At 49.5% G+C, this 20078-nt stretch overlaps 1 protein-coding gene across 6 annotated transcripts in view; it reads left to right on the top strand.

The window, feature by feature from the left end:
- The window catches only part of ZNF618 (zinc finger protein 618), a 95830-nt gene extending 78360 nt beyond the window's left edge, over positions 1-17470 (top strand). For 5 of the 6 annotated variants that reach the window (XM_017834703.1, XM_017834702.1, XM_017834700.1 and 2 more), the window contains 3 exons: positions 1754-1831; positions 7003-7104; positions 8608-17470. In XM_017834703.1, the coding sequence (XP_017690192.1) occupies positions 1754-1831; positions 7003-7104; positions 8608-10121 (1694 nt within the window). In that variant the 3' untranslated portion in view covers positions 10122-17470. The remainder of the gene's footprint in view (positions 1-1753; positions 1832-7002; positions 7105-8607) is intronic. The other variant, XM_017834701.1, reaches the window with a different exon arrangement.
- The last annotated feature ends 2608 nt before the right edge of the window (positions 17471-20078 follow it).

The following is a 20078-nucleotide window of genomic DNA, read 5'->3' as shown; positions in this document are numbered from 1 at the left end:
GTTAATTTTGACACTTGAAGGGGAGTCAAGTTTGAGATATTTCCATCTGAGCAAACTGGGCTCTGTGAGCTGCAAAGAGGTGGGTCTGTGACACAGGTCATCTGACACTGAAATAGTGAAGAGGGATGGTTTGCACCTGCCTGGGGTCTTTTTCTCTCTGATAATTACAAAATAAGTCTAAACAATTAGATTACATTGTACCTCTTATGACATTTTACCACAGCTATTTCACTGCTGATCATTTCAGCAGAAACAGCCAGTCCCTGTTAATTCCCAAGGCCTGAAATCCCAAAGTGCCAATCAGTTGTCCAAGTCTTCCCTTTTTTACACAAACACAGATACTTAAGTACAGTACTTCCAAACTTCCTTGCTACAGCAAAACCCAGGAGTAGCATCACAAGCAAACACAGTGAGTTAAAGCATTGAGCACAACTCCAGATGGAGCTGGCTCCGTTGTTTAAGAGGCTGTAGGTTCTTTGGGAAAGGTTTAACCTCATAGCATGTAAGTACAGACTGTTCGTGGTCTCTTGGGTGTTTTTCCTCACAGATTCCCACAATCATCAGGTAAATTTTGGAGTTTGCTACCTGACACAGACTACAGACTTCTTGCAGAGTACAGCCAGGGCAGGCTTGTGCTCTCCTGGGTTTTGGGTCTTCCTCCCTGGATGCTAGTGCTTTTGCTTATTCATTGATGCAGAATGAATATGTTTTTCCCTTTGAACTTAGATCTAGATTTCTGAAATATTGCAGCAACAGACCTTGCTCTGTGTGTGTGCCAGGCATTTGTATGCAAAGTTGTTTATATGCCACTCTGCTGCTCCAAACCAAAATGCCACAGTCTAAGAGGTGGCAGTGCTGGTGTAGCTGCAGGGATAGAGGCAAACTGTAATGTTACCATATCTCAGCACTGTAGTTTGAGATCACATCTGTCAAATAATGCACTCAACTAATACTGTTTAAACAGGCAACTGCAAACATTTGCTATTAGGTTAATTCAGTGGAAAAAATGCACTTTCAACACACTGGCCAGAACAGAGCTGAACGTATCTTTCAGCTCACAAGGGAGCTCTGCACCCAGCTCTTTCCTGACTCCAGCTCATCCATATTCCTCTGGCACATGGCTCTCCTGCTCTGCTCTCAGTCTTCCAGCACAGCCCTGATTTCTGTGCTTCCTGCCCCCCACCTCTGCTTCCCGCAGTGACCTGCTGCCGCCCAGCCCCGTGGACTCAGCGGGCCCTGTCTCACTGCACTTGCTGGCAGCCACAAAACCAGCTGAGTTCCCCCATGGCACTGCTGCACGCCCCAGCTTCGGAGCTACAGGATTGTTCACAACCCAGTGCTCCTTGTCTTACTCAGGAAAGGCAGCAGAGACTGGAATTTGACAGAACTGGATGTAAAATGAACTTACCAAGCTTTGCTCACAGGCTTAGAAAGAACAGGGATGTGCTGAAAGCAGCCTGAGGGAGTGGCAGTGTGCAGCCTCCCAGATCTGTGTGCAGATCCACAGGGATCCCCCCACATACCCCTGCAGGTGCTTCCCTCCAGTGTCAGTGCTGACCCTCTGCCATCCCGGGCCTTCCCCTGGCAGTGCAGTGAAGCAGGAGGAAGCACACCCGGCCCCAGCCCAGGCAGCAGTGACGTGCCCGAGGTGTCCCCAGGGTCCGGCCCCGCTGCTGTACAGCCTGCAGTGTGCACGTGTGCTGCTTCCCTGCATACTCTGTGTAATTCTTCTGAACTGATTTCTCCCAAACAGAGCCTTACACCTGTGGAGCTTGTGGAATCCAGTTCCAGTTTTATAACAATCTCCTGGAGCACATGCAGTCCCACGCAGGTAAGCCGGGCACTTGGACTCGCTGCAGGCGGAGAGTTCAATTCTGCGCTGCTGCCTGTGCTGACCCCCGTGTGTGTCCACAGGGCTCTCTGTGCTCCCCCTTCCCAAAGCCCCAGTCATTTCACCTGCAGCAAACGTGGACCCTCAAAGGCTACAGCACGCAGGCTCAGGGTACATCCTAAATATTGCTCCTTTCCATAGAAGAGGAGGATCGTGCCCTGCTAGCACAGAGCACATCACACTACTCATGCCCTTTATCCAAAGGTATCTAGAGAATCCTCAATGCATAAGATCCTGCAGCAGGTTAAATCCCGCCTCCTCCCAAAGGAGTAGTTCTCATGGAAGCAAACAAACCAAAAACACTTGCAGGGCAGCAGAGCCTTTGTCCACACAAGTCCAGTCCTGTGCTTGTGTCTCCTGGAGTTCTGCAAAGGACTGAAATTCTCAGAAGAAGAATTTGCATTTCAGCGGTTGTGTTCATTTCCCTCACAGCTTCCTACAAAAGAAAATTCTGAGGAATCATTCCAGTACTTTGTTTCAAAGTCACTGTTTTTTTTTCTGTCTTGATATATAGGAGATGATTTTAAAATTTCAAAGCCAGAGCTCTTTCAAAGACAGCATTCAGCACATTAAAAAATGCAGAAACGGGAGATTTTTTTATATTGGCAGATTTTTTTCTTTTTTTTTTTTCTCTTCAATAAAAATTCAGGGGAACTAACACAGGTTTAAAAACAATTAAATGCCCTTTGACAGACCTGTGGTCTCCAACAAACAGCTGCTCTGTTGAGATGCAGATTTGATGCAGGCCCTGAGGAGAGTGGCAAGGGGGGACAAGTGGTTTGAGAAAAAGAGTATTTTCCATTCTGTAACAATAATTCTAATGAAAGTTCTTTCTTGGTCTATGGTTTATCTGGAGTCCTAATTTTAACAGTGCTCCTAGAGTTCTTCATCCATGAGGTTCCTCTATCCAATTCAGTTCCTGTTGGCAAATGGTAACGCAGGCTTTGGGTCTGTTAAGCAGCTGATTTATTTATCATCTATATAATGTTACAAAGAGACTTTTATAGTGATTTGTTTGGAGAAGGGGTGAGTTTTGGTTTCTGTGAGAGCATGAGCTGGTTCCTGTGCAGTGCTGGGACTCTGTGTTACCCCAAGGAGCAGTGGAGCTCCACTCAGGGCTGCCGTCACCCTGTGGTGTTGGGGTCTGTACTTGCTACTTCTCCATGGCAGTTTCTGCTGCCTCCACACTGTGTCCTTGCTCTGGACTCTGGCACTGAAGTGCAGCATTTTGAGTTTCAGCTCTTGGTGGCACTGAGTAGTGGAGCTGCAGAGGAGAGACCAAGATGAGGAGTCCAGTGGGAGAATGGCAGCTCACAGGCAGGGTGTGAGCTGTTGGGAATCTTAATCCAGTGCTGCTGGCAGCTTCCTCCTTCTCTTTTCTTTACAAGTGACCCAAGGGGAGGGCTCCAGGGAAGGTGCTGAGGCCCTGGCACAGGTTGCCCAGAGAAGCTGTGGCTGCCCCATCCCTGGAAGTGTCCAAGGCCAGGTTGGACAGAGCTTGGAGCAACCTGGGCTAGTGGAAGGTGTCCCTGCCCATGGCAGGGGGTGGAACGGAATGATCTTTAAGGTCCCTTCCAATCTAAACCAGTCTGTGGTTCTGTGATTGTTCACCTGGGTTGCTTTGGGCACAGAACAGGGCTGGAGGGGGTGTGTCTGTGATCTGACTCCTGTACAGTTGTATCCTGCAGAGCTGTATGAATGGGTAAATCCCTTCTCCCCAGCTCAAGATTACTCTTGTTAAACTATTTTCTCATCTCTCCCTACTCTGTTTGCAAGTCCCTGTCTTCTGCTTGGCTGCTTCTTCCCGAGTGTCTCACCAGTACAGTGACAGTGAGCCTGTCCCTGTCTTCTTTGAGCGGCTGTCCTCTTTAGGAGGCTGTCCCATGTGAAAGCCACTGTCCCCTCCTGTGGCATCTCTGTGTGTGTTGCTTGGCAGCCCTGTTGCTCACACCTCTTCCTCTGGAGGGGGCAGCAGCAGCCTTTCCCCCCCCCCGTGGGCAGCCAGGGCCGTGGGTGCAGGACGTGCTGCTGTGGGATGAGGGCAAAGCAAAGTGGAGAGACGTGAAAACTACACCCAGCATTGATGGGTGTCCAGCTCTGGGTGTTGCACATGAGCAGAGCACCGTGGGGACCACACAGAGCTTGAGTTACTCTGGCAGAGGTTTGTTGCCTTCTGCTCTGACGGGAGGTTGGAACCAGGTGGGGGTCGATGTCTTCCCTCAGGTAGCTTGAGGACATGGTTTAGTGTAGTGGTGACCATGGTGGTGGTGCTGGGCTGATGTTTGGATTTGATGACCTTAATGGTCTTTTCCAACTTAAACAATTCCATGATTCTGTGATTCTATTATTTCCATATCCAAGAGCAGGTTGGCCCAACATCTCTGAAGTCTGAGAGTGCAGGGACCTTGCAGGGGTCAGCAGAACTGGTGGCTCAGGATCCACGGACTGGGGACACTGACATAGGGGCAGTTTAGCCCAGTCCATATGTCTGGCCCAAGGAATATTTCATTATGGGGATGCAGGGATACAAGAAACCTGTATGGGTCAAATATTCCCTCAGTTAATGTGTTCAGGAGCCTAGTTTGGCTTGTCGTGTGTGATGCAAAGGGCTGATCTCTTCCAACTGACTGTGCTGCCTCCCCTGAACCCCTCACGAAGGACTGAGGCCAGGGAACATGCTGCTGGCCTGCAGGAGAAAACCAGGGACACAGAGTCATTCGGAGGGCTGAGTGTGGAGGCTGGAAGGTAATAAGGAGAGATTATAGCTCCATAAAGCAGCTACACAGTGAGGAGAAGCAATTAGAATGTAAATTGGGTGCTGAAAGGCAGAAATAGAACAGCAGAACACCAGACAGAGGAATTTGTTCTGTAATTACACTGTACAATATACAGCTTTGACTCCCTTTAGAGTACTTTGTTCAGGTCGAGTGCTGCCATATAATGCCCTTCCGACAATCTAGGCCTGAAAAAATAAAAGGACGACTAGGCTGAACCTGGATTAAAGGATTGGAGGCATGAAGAGAAATTAAAGAACCATGATCTGTGTAGTTCACAGGCTGCCTGATAAGGAAGATGAGACTGAAATGCGTAAATCTCATTAATGCCGTACTGAATGCCAGCAGATATTTGTATATAATAAATCCCCTATTGTTAGGAAATAGATAAAAAGAGTTATGGTGAGGAAATACAGAGGGTTTCTACCCCTACCTATCCTCACCAAGACAAGGAGGGCCTGAACCATGAAGTTACTTACCAAAGTTAGTAGGCAATGTCCAGCATTTTCCTTATCCCACCCACAGATGCTTGGATTTGAGGACACTGGTGTCATTAGCTCAAGAGCAATTAGTCTGGGCAGATGCTGGGGGAAAGGTGGTGTGTCATACTGGTCACTGGAGCACCTCCTGCTCTTCATATCTCTTCCACACCTGCAAACACCAACTTGTGGCTGCAGCCTGAGTATGGCAGTGCTCCCCAGGTACCCACCATGGCCAGGGAATTCCCTGGGCACACACAGACCTCGAGGCAGTCCTCGAGTCAGCCCTGGTCCTGTCATGTCCTGGATTGCTCTTAGGTGTTGATCCAGCCTGTGCCAGTGCAGTGCCCAGACCCACTGGTGGCTGTGCAGCCTGTGGCTGTTGATGTGCAGGTCTGTGAATGTCAGAGCTGCTCAGAGGAGAGGACTTGCCTGTAAGGAGGAGAGCACTGGAGCTCCATTGCATCACTGCTGGTCTCCCTTCTCTCCCAGGTCGTTGGCACACATGGAGAAGAGCAGCTTTGCCCTCTCTTGAGTGTCCTGATGGACAGAGCAGCCTGGCTGCAGAGCTGTGTGTGCTCCAGGCCCTGCTCGAGCTCGTGCTCTGCTGTCGGAGCACGGGGCAGAGTCACTGCACTGAGTGCTGGTGTGTCCAGGCCAGCCTGGACCCCCTGAGTAATCAGTGCAGAAGTCAGTGACTCCAGTGAGTTCACACCAATGACCTTACAGTACAAGAGGCTCTAGTTCTGCCTGGGGGAATGAGAGGCTCTTGTGAGTCTTGTTTGCATCACTGAGTGTAAAAGGCCACTTTGAAGAGGGGTGTGTCTGACAGATGTCCAAAATTAGGTGAGACAAGTCCAACTGTGGTGAAAAAAGGACCTGTTCTGTTTTCTTTGTGTTTAATTCCATCCTTCTGTTCAGCCTGGTCATCAGTCTCTCCATCTTTCTGCTGCTTCTTCCACCTCATTTCTTTGTGCACTTCAGTGTTGCTTCACAGCCTATTTCAGATCACCATTTCAGACTGAAGCATACTAAGAACTAGAAAATTTCCTCTAGAGGGTGGGGAGAAGTTCTTGGGGCACAGGAAAGGAAAAAACATGGATATACTGGAGAATTTACTGATCTTGCCTGCATTTCCTTGAAAGATCCCATCAGATTGACAGCCAAAGTGTTTGGCCCAGTTCCATACACAGAAATGGGAACACAAGCACAAAGACTCTGGGGGCAGTTGGTGTCTTTGCAGCCATGGGTGGGATGATCTTTGGTCACACTCCAGACTCTTGGTTATTTGGCTTTGTATTTGCAGTCTGAGGATACTGGCCCACTCTCTTCAGGGGAGGAAACCAGATATAAAGATTGTAATGAGATCCTTAGATCCAGAGGAGTTGAGCACAGCTTGAAAAACCAAGTGCTTCACAGGAGAGAAAAGGGCAGCTGCCTGCAGTGCAGGAAGAGGCAATAAGGGAAAAGAAGGATCAGTGTCTGTTTTACCTCCTGTCATTTCGGAAGCAAGAAAATTAAACAAGTCAGGCTGCACAGGGAACTTCCATTCCTCTTGGGATGCAGCTTCAGCTCATCAGAAGACATTTCTCAAGGTGTGCTGATGCACAGAAAAAGCCATTGCAGATACATTTGGGGAGGTGGCAGGTTGTGAGTCCAAAGACAGTTTCAAGGTTTCTGAGGGTGCTGTACCAGCTCACTGAAAACTGTCTAAGAACTACAGAGAGTGTAGTAGCTTATTTTCACCTTAGTTAAGGGAATCCTAAGGAACTGCTGAGCACATGGAGTTTCCTGTTCTTTGTGCTTTAAGCATTTATCATCTTGTGCTTCTAACCCTTGCCTGTCTCTTGCCCCACAGCTGACAATGAGAACAACATTGCCTCCAGCCAGCCCAGATCACCTCTCCCTGTGGTTGAAGAGAAGTGGAAACCACAGCTCCAAAGAAATAATGCCAACAACAGTACGTAGCACCTTCACTCCTCATCCTGGGCTTACCTGTCCCGTTACAGCAGTGACTCAGAGGGTGCAGCAGTGATGGGCACTGCACAAGGCCCTAGTCCTCACTGAACTGCACTTGATTTCATCCATAATTCATGTCCTGCCTGGCAGAGCAGAGCACCCCTTCCTGTTACAGGAGCACTCGTGTGCACAAAGAACCCTGGGAGGTGGTTGGGAAGGTTTGTGAGGAAGATGCGTTTGGGAACCCCTGGAAGAAATTAACTTCTGATCCAAGGTCAGACTTCCCAACCTGGAGTTAAAAAACTAATCTAGTCATCCTGGCATGACATAGGCATAACATGTCAGTCCCTGTGCTGGCAGACAGCTGTTCTGTGGCTTTGTCCCCAGCTCCTCCCATGGCCTCCCATGACGGGAAAAGGGAAAATACAGCCCAGGGAAATCAGTTCCAAAGCATTTGAGCTGAGCAGCCAGGGGGAAAGGGGGATACAAAACTGTGGTGCTTTTTTTGTTCTGATATGGCCAAAAATGACATTAATATTGTCTGAAATCAGGGTTGATGAAGATCAGGGAAGAAATGGGAACTTGGGCTTCAGCACTGTTTGAGATGGTGGAAAATGTTGGATGCTTCACTGGAGCAATTGCTCTTAAAATAACAATCTCAAAGAAGAGAACCAACTCACAACAGTGGAAAGGTGTTCTCCTGTGGAGCCAGGCTGGGAGAGTTGGGGGGGTTCACCTGGACAAGAGAAGGCTCCAGGGAGACCTGAGAGCCCCTTCCAGTGCCTAAAGAGGCTCCAGGAGAGCTGAAGAGGGACTTGGGACAAGGGGCCTGGAGGGACTGGACAAAGGGGAGTGGCTTCCCACTGCCAGAGGACAGGGTGAGATGGGATGTTGGGGAGAAATTGTTCCCTGTGAGGGTGGGGAGGCCCTGGCACAGGTTGCCCAGAGAAGCTGTGGCTGCCCCATCCCTGGAAGTGTCCAAGGCCAGGTTGGACAGGGCTTGGAGCAACCTGGTCTAGTGGAAGGTGTCCCTGCCCATAGCAGGTGGTTGGAACAAGATGGTCTTTAAGGTCCCTTCCAGTCCAAACCAGTCTGTGATACTATGATTCTATGTCCATTTTTCCATCTGGGCTAAGCTGTGACCGTCAGCCTGTAGACATGAATAGCAAACATGATTATAACTTACCTAGGCAGTTCCTCAGTGAGCAGCACAGAGGTGCTATCAGGTGAGGCACTGGACTGGAAGCAGTGTGGGCTCTGTCTGTCCCCACACCAGGGACACCATGCAGATAAGCATCTTGCTGCTCTGAGCAAGAGCTTGTCCCTCGAGGTTCCTTGTCCAGAAACCTTGGGGGAAAAAAATCCAGGGTTGGATGTGTCTCTTCCATCATCTGGGCATGTTCCACCTCTTTGGGGTCTCTGAGGATTGTTTTGTGAGTTCCTCCTCTCCGGTTGCAGAGGAGCTCATGCAGTGCTTTCTCGCCTCGCTTGTGTTTCCCTGCAGCGTCCGCGAGCGGCTCCATGGGGAACAGCGCGATCCCGGAGAAGGAGCGGCAGAACATCGCCGAGAGGCTGCTGCGGGTGATGTGCACTGACCTTGGGGTGCTGAGCGTGGTGAGCGGGAAGGAGTTCATCAAGCTGGCACAGACCCTGGTGGACAGTGGGGCTCGCTATGGTGCCTTCTCTGTCACCGAGATCCTGGGCAATTTCAACACACTGGCTCTGAAGCATTTGCCTCGGATGTACAACCAGGTGAAGGTGAAGGTCACCTGCGCCCTGGGCAGCAACGCCTGCCTGGGCATCGGGGTCACCTGCCACTCGCAGAGCGTCGGCCCCGACTCCTGCTACATCCTGACCGCCTACCAGGTGGAGGGCAACCACATCAAGAGTTACGTCCTGGGAATTAAGGGTGTAGACATTCGAGACAATGGTGATTTTATCCACCACTGGGTGCAGAATGTGCTGTCGGAGTTTGTCATGTCGGAGATCAGGACGGTGTATGTCACAGACTGCAAAGTCAACTCCTCGGCGTTCTCCAAGGCAGGCATGTGCCTGCGCTGCTCGGCCTGTGCCTTGAACTCGGTGGTACAGAGTGTGCTCAACAAGAGAACACTACAGGCTCGCAATATGCACGAGGTGATCGAGCTCCTGAATGTCTGTGAAGATCTGGCGGGATCCACAGGCCTCTCGAAGGAGACCTTTGGCTCCTTGGAAGAGACCTCCCCCCCGCCCTGCTGGAACTCGGTCACCGACTCCCTCCTGCTCGTCCACGAGCGCTACGAGCAGATCTGCGAGTTCTACAGCAGGGCCAAGAAGATGAACCTCATCCAAAACCTGAACAAGCACCTGCTCAGCAACCTGGCAGCCATCCTGGCTCCGGTGAAACAGGCCGTGATTGAGCTGAGCAACGAGAGCCGGCCCACCCTGCAGCTGGTCCTGCCCACCTACGTCAAACTGGAGAAACTGTTCACTTCCAAAGCTAACGATGCTGGCGTGGTCAGCAAACTCTGCCACCTCTTCTTGGAGGCGCTGAAGGAGAACTTCAAAGTTCATTCGGCACACAAGGTAGCCATGATCTTAGACCCTCAGCAGAAGCTGCGGCCCGTCCCCCCGTACCAGCACGAAGAGATCATTGGCAAGGTCTGTGAGTTGATCAATGAGGTGAAAGAGTCCTGGGCAGAAGAAACAGAATTTGAACCTTCAACCAAGAAGCCTCGTGTAGCAGGGGAAGCCACAGCAGCTCAGGAAGAAGATTGGTTCGGGAAAAATGAAGTCTATGATTATTTGCAAGAACCTCTCTTCCAGGCCACCCCTGACCTGTTTCAGTACTGGTCGTGTGTTACCCAAAAGCATACAAAACTAGCCAAGCTGGCCTTTTGGCTCTTAGCAGTGCCTGCTGTGGGTGCCAGGAGCGAATGTGTAAATATGTGTGAGCAGGCTCTCTTGATCAAAAGGAGACGGCTACTCAGTCCAGAAGACATGAACAAACTCATGTTTTTGAAGTCCAACATGCTTTAAGACTGTCTATTAATTAAAACAAAACTCTAAAACACTGTTCCAAACAAAGAAAAAGAATTTTAAGTTCTAAACACTGTGGACCTCATTATGAATGCCCCTGGAAACCAAGTGCTTTTTTATATATATATAAAAATATATATATCTATAAAATTAAGTTTGAAAGGAAAGGTGAGCATGGGAGAGAGACAGCCCTCTGCCAGGAACGTGCTCCTTTCCATAGATAGTGTGTGGACTTGACAGACTTTCTAATGTTTTCAAGTGGGCAGACGAATGGGAGGCTGATGTTCTAAAGTCTTCAGGCAGCTGAGATCTAAAGTGACTTGAAGTTTCTTTTGTTTCTCCTCCACCCCACCTTTCCTCTTGTCCCCTGGGCCATCTTGCCATGGATAATCAGACTCCATTGAACAGACCAGTTCTGCACTGGACTTTGCTCCTTTGAATAACTGTACACCTTGAGGGCACTTGGCTGAGGCCTTCCTGGCACCTGGTGCACGTATCAGGGCAGCTGTGTTCTACCAAACACTGGGACCTTTAGAAATCAGGGAAGGGAGACTTGAAGGTTTTTGGGGTTTAATTTTATTTTTATCCTTTCCATATATGCTTTTTTCCAAAAAACCGAAAGTTACTCTTCTGCCTCCACTCCCAGTTTTGAGTTTAATGTGGTAGCTAGTGATTATAAGTTTGATTTCAAACTAAGAGAAATGGTTTATGGCAGAAAATGTCTGTAATTGTAAAGTTTCTTGGCTTTATTTTTCTACAGTGGAACTTCTTTTCTGAATTCCCGGTGTTAATTAGCTTTTCTGTGAATTTTGTGCATCAGGCATTCTCAGACTTGTTCTAGAGTAGCCCATTTGCAATTAAATAGTATCCTTATGGGAACCACAGCAGTTGTTTATATAGAAAAGCCTAGAAACCAGGAAAAGTAAGTGGCTTGTCAGGTCTGCCAGAGAACCATTCTACCTGAACTTTTTTGTTTAAAAGTGTCTCAGTTACACACAAACCAACCTTCCCAATGCCAAGGACAAACCAAGGTGTATGATTTTTCAGGGGAACAAAGCTCATCAGTTTTGTCAAACTGGGGTTTGAAGGAAGCTTAGAGAAGTGCATGGGCTCAAAGATCCTTCTGAATGTAAGTGCTCCTGATTGAGTGCAAAGAATATCTTCCCATTTTTATTTGGAATGGTTTCCTCTAGTGGCACGAATGTCTTTTTGATACCTACAGTGCATTACACTACTTGTTCTGTTGCTGACTCGTTCTAGCTGGGAAGGCCACGGGCCCTGAAACATTCCCACGTCCTGGCTCAGCCCAAATGCAATTGGAGATGATCATAACCCAGAGCCATCTCAGTCACTCTGCTGTCCCCCAGGGCCAGTGCTCTGTGGTGTTTCCTGCCCACAGGCACAGCTCCTGCATCTCTGTCAGGTTTGGTGCCTCTTGGACAATTCCCAGCCTCTGGTGCCAAACTGTTTTTCACCACTGGGACTGATATCCTGGAGGAGAATGGAAGCCAATTGTGATTTTTTCAGTAGTCTCTCCTGCTTTCAGGAGCTGCAGTCCCAGTGCACGGGAGGGTCAGGAGGAGGGACTGGCTCAGCTGGAGCCCCTCAGCAGCACGAGGTGTTTGCTGGTGGCTGACAATGCAGGGGGGAAGATTGGGGGGCCTCTTTGATGTGCTGCTGTTGACCAGATATTAAACCTAGATCCCACCTGCCCATCTCTGGCTCTAAGAGAAGTTGCACGTTCCGAGACATGAGAAATAGCAAACCAAATCTCTCAGGCTTTGTGTGCAGATGCCCTGAGCCTCTCAGGCACTGACACCTGCACTGGCACGGGACTCAGGGACACAGTTCGGGTGCTGGAATCTTTCCCAGCCCAGGGTCACTGAGGATAGCTCTTGGCACCCAGCTGTCTTCCATTGGCTTGAGTCTGGGTTGACCTCTTGGCACTGTTACTGGCATCAGGGCAAAACCAGGTGTCTCCTAAATGTTAAGTCTTGCCTGTGGACATCACACAGCCTGCCACCCCACTGCCAGCTGCATGTGAAGAGGACCTGCCAAGGCAAAGGCACTTGGGCATCTGATTTCCCTGGCAGTGGCTAATGGAGGTGTTGGTTATAGGGCCACCTTTTCTTCTTGCTGGTTTTCTTTTCTTCTCTGCAACTCCTGCCTGCCCAGCCACCAGCTGGGCCCGTGGTGACACAGCTCTTGGGACTTGCGTGGCAGGAGAAGCCTGTTTGAGACAAAAATGAAGTGTCAAACAGAAGCCCCGAGTGAGATTCGTGCCACTGACAGTGAGCTGTGTGAGCTGCTGGGCCCACAGGTACCTGACAGCATGAAAACTAGTCTAGAGGATGATTCCAAAGCAGAATTAGCTTTGGAGGCACAGAGTGTGTACCACACAGCTCATCTGGTGGCACAAGGACCAGGATTTGTAGTTATTTCTCCTAATGGCATGTTACACCTTTTTGTGTGGTTCATCAGAGACCCTGAGAGCTCCCAGGCTCTTTGATGCTCAGGGGAATGTGCAAAGTCCTTATATTCCTTTGGAAAGGCAGTTCCAGCCCCCAACACTCCTTTGCAAGGGACAGATGGATGACTTCAGTGGGATTTGCCAGCTGGGGCTCATTGTACTCTCTATCTGTGAGGCCTTGAGGGTAGGAAGCAGGCAAGGCAGAGTTAGCATGGGTGTAAAGCCCTGGCGTTGGGAATTGGGTAAATTGCAGTCCTCTGTGCCCAGCACATGGAGCAGGACCATGGCTGCACAGCCACCCTGACCTCCCAGCCATCTCTCCTTTCCCTCCTCACACTGTGGTTTTGGCACCAGGTCTGGAGTTTTCTTGCTGTGCTGACCAAAGAGAGGGATGGACTGGCCCTCTCCCCCATCCCAATAACTGTCCTCTCCAAGGCAACTTGGGCTGTTTGCACTGATGATGGATGTTAAGCAAACATGCCGTGATGTCGGGTAGATGCCATTCTCCCAAAGACTAAAAATCTCAACTTAGCTGAAAAAGCAAGATGAGACCTAAGACCTGAATTGGAGCAATCTCCTCCAAAACTCAGACTAAGAAGCTGTAGCTTTTCATGACTCCTCAGCGTGGTTACTGGGTGTTCAGCTCAGAGGAGCTGTTCATGCTGTGTCTGCTCCCAGGCTCCCTTCTGTCTGGTACTAGACTTAATTAAAAGCAGAGAAATACATCTGTAGCACAGGTATTTACCCTAAATACCAAGCTTTTGCTTCTGTTCCTCCTTCCATCTTCAAGGCTTGGATTCACATTCTAGGGAGCAAAAATACTTTACCAAGGTCTGAGTTCTGGAAGCTCTTCTTTGCCAGGTTGCTCCAACTCAAACTGCTCTGTTCCTGCTCTGTGATGCCTCAGGGTGTGGAGCAGCACATGCTGTAGGGAGCACTTCCCATCCTGGGCTGGGAGGCTGCAGAGGAGAGAGCTGTCATGAGGTTCTGCCCCCTTTGAGCTGGAGAAGTCCCCAAAATTGGGATCATCCTCTGGTAGGTCATGTTGGGATTTTGCCTTCTGCTTCTTGGTTTCCTTCACTCACACTAGAGAAATGTGTTGGGATACAGAAATGGGGGGGCATCCAGGCAGTCACTTGTTCCTGCTGCTGACTCTGGGCCTGACCTTACAGACTTCTCTTTCTGACTTCCCAGTTGGTTCTGACCTTCAGGCTGGGGGACAAGCACCAACAGGTGAACTGTCAGAGTGAAGGGCCTTCCAGTCCTGTCTGAAGATCCTTGTTACTAGAAAACAGAGAGTGGGATGTAGAGGCAGAGCTCTTCAGGAGGTTGTTTCTGTGTGAGTGCAGCAGCCAGAGGGCTGTGGAGCCCAGGTTTGTTTCCTGATCTGTCCCCTCCCCATGTCTCCAGGAGCAGGCAGTAGTTGTGGTCTGACCTGCAGGATAGGCTTGGTGTCTTGCACCCGGGTCAGGTTCAGGTGGAAGTGAACTTTCTTTTCTGTCTAGTCTCTCTGTCTGTGCTGAGGAAACTGCTTTGGGTGTATTTAAACTAGTGAATCTGGAAAACTTCCTGTGAAAGCCAACGGTGGGCTCAGGTTTTGTCTAATTCAGTTGTTCATTCATTGCTGTTTAAACCAGTTTAATCTTGAGCTAAACTGGTTTGAGCATCCACACAAACCACCTGCACTGGTTAATCTGCGCTTGCTGGGCAGAGAACACGTCCAGCAGCAGCTCAGGGAGTCATGACCTTTATGTGAATTTTGCAAATGAATTTGCAGCAGATACTCTCAAAGCTTGGGAATGACTGAAAACAGCAGGGAGATACTTCTGGAAATGGCTTGAGCTCTAGAGGTGAGCTCAGCTGGTGCTAATAATGCCAAGGTCACAGGTTTGATCCCCATACAGAACATTCATTTAAGAGTTTGACTCGATGATCCTGGTGGGTTGCTTCACCCAGTCTGAGGGGCCAGTTCCACTCTAGACCCTGCAGCAGCCCATGATGGAGCAGGGACTGAGACATCCTGCAACTAGGAGCACCAAGTTGCTGATGAATCAAACAACACTAAAAGAGCAGGGCTGGGAGTGCTGCTCTGTGCTAAGGAAAGGCTTGGCTCTCTCATGGCACCTCTCTGGCTGAGGGAGAGGCAAGGAGCTCCTGTGAGCATTCCCAGAGGAAAGGACTAGTTACACCCTATGGAGTAGTTAGGAATAAAGGGATAAAAATAAAAAGACACTAAAGACAGATTCTTGGAAGCCTCTTCAGGGAGAAGAAATCTATTCACCTGGGAGGAGTTTCCTAGGGGAATGCTTTTTGAGCTTTGTCATTGAAAGCAAGGCTGCACAGCTCCTGGAGTTCACTCCGTGGGGCACGAGGCTGCTCTGGACCTTGCTGAGAGAAAAGGGACTGGATGTAGGGGCGGGAAAAGCCAGTCCTGCCCAGAAGATCCAGGAGGGTTCACAGAGCATCTTCCTCCCCATTCTCCCATTTCTCAGCAGCACCAAACCCTTCCCAGCACTGCAGTATATCCATCAGCCAGGTTCCAACAAGGAGGGAGTTGGCTGAGGAAAAAACACCAGTTGAGGAGCCCTTGCACTGCCGAGGTGGAGAATCAGGCTGGGGGATAGTGTTCAACGTTTTGCTGCTTCTGCTGTGCATTTTCTGTGCTACACAATGGTCTGGAATCTGTGGGATCCATTGAGAACGCCCAGAACCATTGGCTGAGCCCCAGTGTCCCATATCAGGTATCTCTGAAGCTGTCACTCTGTAGCAATAAGATCTCCCTGTTCCCGGTGTGTGGGACCTGTCCCCGTGCCACAGGTCACCATCTTCCTGGGGCTTCTGAAGTGTCACTGAGCAAACAGTAAAGCCCAGCCCAGCTCTGCTGGAACAGCCCTCAGGCCTGGGGGAGAGTCTGCCTACGCTAGGCCAGAAATGGTGAACCAATGACAGTGGGTTGCCCTGAAATTTAATTTTATCTACTGAATGTTTGTGTGATTTCCGGTTCATTTCAGTTCTAGTTTGACTGGTTAGTTGTGTTTTTACTCCTGCTGTTACAGAGTCCTTTGTTTATAACTTGAGGGAGTTTTGCTCGCATATACAATGGTTTATCCATAGACCCTCGGGGTTTCCTGATCCGTAGGCAGCTGAGTTGGAATTTTTTAGAGTATCTTCTAAAATGAGGCTCTAAACGGTTCATTGATGCACAAGATCAGCCAGTGACTGGCAGGATTTGACTGGCAGGATTTTCTTCTCCCGTTGCTGTGGGATCACTGACAGTGGGACCCAGGTGAGCAGTGCAGCCTTAACGATGGGTATATTTTAGGGTGGAGTTGATGACCACAGGCATGTCCAGCCCTTGCTTTTACAACCAAAGTTCCTTAAAAAGACACTGCCAGCCTCGTCAGCCTTGAATCCTTGTTCCCATCTCTTGGGGGTTCTGGTGGTGGTCTCTGCAGTGTCTGTGCATAGGGTGGGATTCTTTTTTCCAGGGGGCTGTGGCTTGGGAGGAGGGAATATTTTCCCCTTGCTGTCTATGGAGAAGGATCTTTCCACTCAAGGAAGGAGGCATGTATTCTGGAAGGAGCAACAGTCTGTTTTCCATGGTCCCTTGAAACTTAGTGGGACTTTAACATTATTTTCTTTAATTCTTTAAAAGGAAAACTGGTAGTGGATGAACTGAACCCTTGGTGGCAGGTGACAGGTCCAGGAGTAGCACACACCACCCAGGCCGTGATGATCGTGGTCCACGCCGTAGCCAGACAGTGTCATGGTGACAAACCCAACCGTGGGAGATCCCTGTTTGCAGCCAGTCTGAAAGGAGAAGCTGTTCCTCGCCCGTACGTCCGTTTTCCCAAACCTCCTCTGGAGGGGCTCAATTCTTGTTGTTTCATCAAGCAAAGATTAACTTCTCCTGTCCCTCTCGCCCTCCCTCCCTCAGTAACTCGTGTGCATTTCCCTCCTTTCTGTAGATGCAGATGTTCTAGGCAATACCACAGACGCGCCTGCGGCCCCGCCCGCGAGCGCACTCATGTCATCTTAAAAAATACAAAAAAAATATACAAAAAATATACAAAAAAATATCTTTTTTAGGCCAGAGTTTTCTACAGGTATTAATGAATATTTTTCTTAATCCTTATAAGTTTTATGTGTTTAATATTTCTTAATACCGGTAGCATTAATTTATACTTTTGTAGCAACACAATATTTTTATAAACCGCCACCGCTGGCTTTGTCTTCATAACGGGAAACGTGCGGGCAGCTGGCCCCGCGCTGTACCATGTACTGTATTTAAAAGGTTATCTAATGTCACACTTGCTGTGTTAATAAACAAAACAAAACCTGTTTGAAGTCTCATGTATTGTTGGTGTGGATCAAATGACTCACTAGAGAGCAATATTGCACGGGGTTGAGTTGCTGATTTTCATTGTGATATACGAACGCTTGAGGCCAACTCAAGTTCTGAGGTTGTTTTTTTTCTTTTTAGGATTTTGTTTTGGTTTTGGTTTGGTTTTTTGGTTTTTTTTTTACAGCTAAATGAATTCAGTGCTGTTTGAAACTTAGACTGACGTCAAATGAAAAGGATTATTATAGAAAAAAAATCAAGGTGTTTAAATGTTGCTGTTTTTACAAGTCTGTTGCTGTCTGAATGGAAATATTCCACAGGAGAGAAGGAATAGTTCCACTTAGCTTCCAAAGGGGCCGAGCGCTCCAGGCCAGAGCTCGGTTATTTGGAAATACCTTAGAGACATGTTTCTGCAACATTCTTTTCAGAGTTGATGCCAAGGCAGAAGACAAACTGTAACTGTAAGAAAGCATCCGTTGCTTGAGGATTTTCATGTCAGTGTTGTATTTATGGTTTTACAATAAAACAACCTTTAGGAAAAAGAAGTGTCTGAGCTTTTCTATTTTTCAAGCACGTGACTGGGACATTCCCCAGGGCTGATGTCCTGCTGTGAGGAGGGAGAACATCCATGGAAGTGACCTGGATCCCAGCAGTGGTCTCTGGTGGATCTCATGGAATCGTGGAATGGTTTAGGTGGGAAGGGACCTGAAAGATCATTTCATTCCACATCCCTTGCCATGGGCAGGGACACCTTCCACTAGACCAGGTGGCTCCAAGCCCCGTCCAACCTGGCCTTGGACACTTCCAGGGATGGGACAGCCACAGCTTCCCTGGGCAACCTGTGCCAGGGCCTCCCCACCCTCACAGGGAGGAATTTCTCCCCAGTATCCCATCTAGCCCTGCCCTCTGGCAGTGGGAAGCCATATGAACTTGGCATCCAGAGAACTCCACACTGGGCACCACGTGCCTGAGGCACCCAGCACTCCCCAAAGCACTTCCTGGAGCATCCCTTCAGTTCCCAGCACCATGAGCTGCTCCTCCCTCACCGACGAGAGGTTTGTTTGTAGCAGGAAGGGCCCTAAACCCCAAGGGCAGCTGGGTGGTTTGGGGTTGCACCCAGGTGTTGGTGTTCACACCACCAGGCAGGGTCAGCTCAGCTGGATTTCCTCTGCTGGAGCTGTTCCAGCCGGTGCTGGGCAGCCTGGACTCGCAGGGCCAGAGGTGAAACCTGTACCAGCAGATCCACCTGAGGGCTTGATTTCACCCCAGGGGAACAGAGGCACTGGGTGGGCACTGAGCGGGCACTGAGCAGCCTCCCTTCTCCCCAGGACAAGGCCCTTGGCAGCTGTTTATAGTGGGAGCCAAAATGGGCACAGAAATCTGGGCTCAGGCCATGACAGGCTTGGCCTGCACCAGGATGTCCCGGGGGTCCCAGAGATGTGCTGATGAGTGGGGCACTGCTGGTTCTGTGTGCAGGGACTCACTGATGCTCTCTGGAGCTCCAGGACCCACCTCCAAACAACCCAGAGACCACCAGGAATTGTCCCAGGTGGAACAAGTACATACACCAGGACTCAAAAGAGGCAGTCAGGCCTTAACACTGGAAAATCCTAAGGTACAATGTCCATCACCCTTCATGTGTCTTTTCCTTTGACCTGTTTTGATGTCCTCTGGGTTTCTTTAACCTTGCACCCACCACTCTGCAAAAAGCAGGCAAAAAACCAAAACAAAACCAAACCACTGTGCTACAGATTTGGGAAATTTGTAGTGAATTTGTTGGGAAAAAACAAAACCCAAAGACATGGAGTGACAATGGGTCTGGCCATTGGATAAGCTCTTGGCTCTTGGCCAAGTGTGAAGATAAGCCAAAATAATAAGTACAACTATCAGTTTATAATGGTAAGAATGGCTGTGGCTTTGCAGAAGGTTTGCAAAGGGATTTTAGTAAACAGTCAGAACAGGTGCCCTCAGGTCCTGCCAGACAGGGGTTGGGATTTGTTTGAAAATCTACATACGTAAAGTGGATAATGTAAAACCAGGATGCCCAGCAGAGTGGAGGATGGTGCTCCTTGGCACACCAGTGGCTCCTGGCACTCAATTGTCCTTTTTGCTAGAGCCATTTAAAAGGATAAAAATGATTGCTAATGGGAATGTAAGAGGCTTAAGCTAATCCTGCCGTGTTTCCCAGTTCTCTAATTTCTGCGCTAACAGGACACAACTACTTTAGCTTTAGCAGTAATGGAACTGGTAGCTCCAAATTCATGCTCTGCTGGAGGTATCCCCCAGTTTCCTCTCATCTCAGAGGGACTGATGGATCTAACAAAGCTGGTTGAACTCACCAGCTCTAATCTGAGCTTCAGCAATTTCCCTGGAGTTTTGTTCATCCTGAGATCCTGTATGTGGAAACAGAGACAGGAGCAGGGAACAACAGCCCAGGTGTGGCAAGAGCTCTGTACCAGTGTGTGTTTGTGGCGGGGGTGGGGGGGAGTGGCCCTGGGCCCCCATAATTTTAGGTGAACATCGTGACCCACATCATGTCATGTAACATCTCAGTTCTTTTAGTTTCCTCTTGTTTCTCCATCGCCCATCACTGCCAGGGCAGCTGCTCCCTAAGGAATGGGGTGCTGGGAGCTGAGGGGGGTCTCACTGCCCTGGTAGGCCCAGAGGTCGTGCAGTCAGATCGTAGGACAAGCTCATGGCAATGGGGCAGGTCTGAGGTCCAGCTGGGAAGTCAATCTCCAAATCTCCAGGATCTGGAGAGGGTATCCAGGGTCTGAGGATCTGGAGAGGGTATCCAGGGTCTGGCACAGCCCAGCAGTGACTGGGCAGCTCTGTGGGGATGGGACAGGGTGGAGGTCCAGCTGGGAAGTCAGGCTGTGGTCAGAGTCCAGGTCAGTCAGAGGTACAGCATCGCTCAGGGCGGGGGCTGAGGGGCCAGAGCTGAGCCGAAATGGGCTCCTGGGCCGTGGGCAGGGAGTGGAAGAAGCAGCCCAGGTGAGGCTGGTCAGGGCCACCAAGACATATTAGAGCTCTCAGGTCCCTGAGAGGCTCAGGCTGTTGAGTTGGACAAATGCTCCTTCTCCAAGCTCCTGCTCTCTTGTGAAGTTCCTTGTTGGAGATTCCCTGTGGCTCCTGAGGCAGGGGA

This window comes from Lepidothrix coronata, unplaced genomic scaffold, assembly GCF_001604755.1.
Source record: "Lepidothrix coronata isolate B3197 unplaced genomic scaffold, Lepidothrix_coronata-1.0 Scaffold237, whole genome shotgun sequence".
NCBI classification, from domain to species: domain Eukaryota; kingdom Metazoa; phylum Chordata; class Aves; order Passeriformes; family Pipridae; genus Lepidothrix; species Lepidothrix coronata.
The sequence above is the reverse complement of the archived record's forward strand: the minus strand, read 5'-3'. Positions and strand labels throughout refer to the sequence as shown.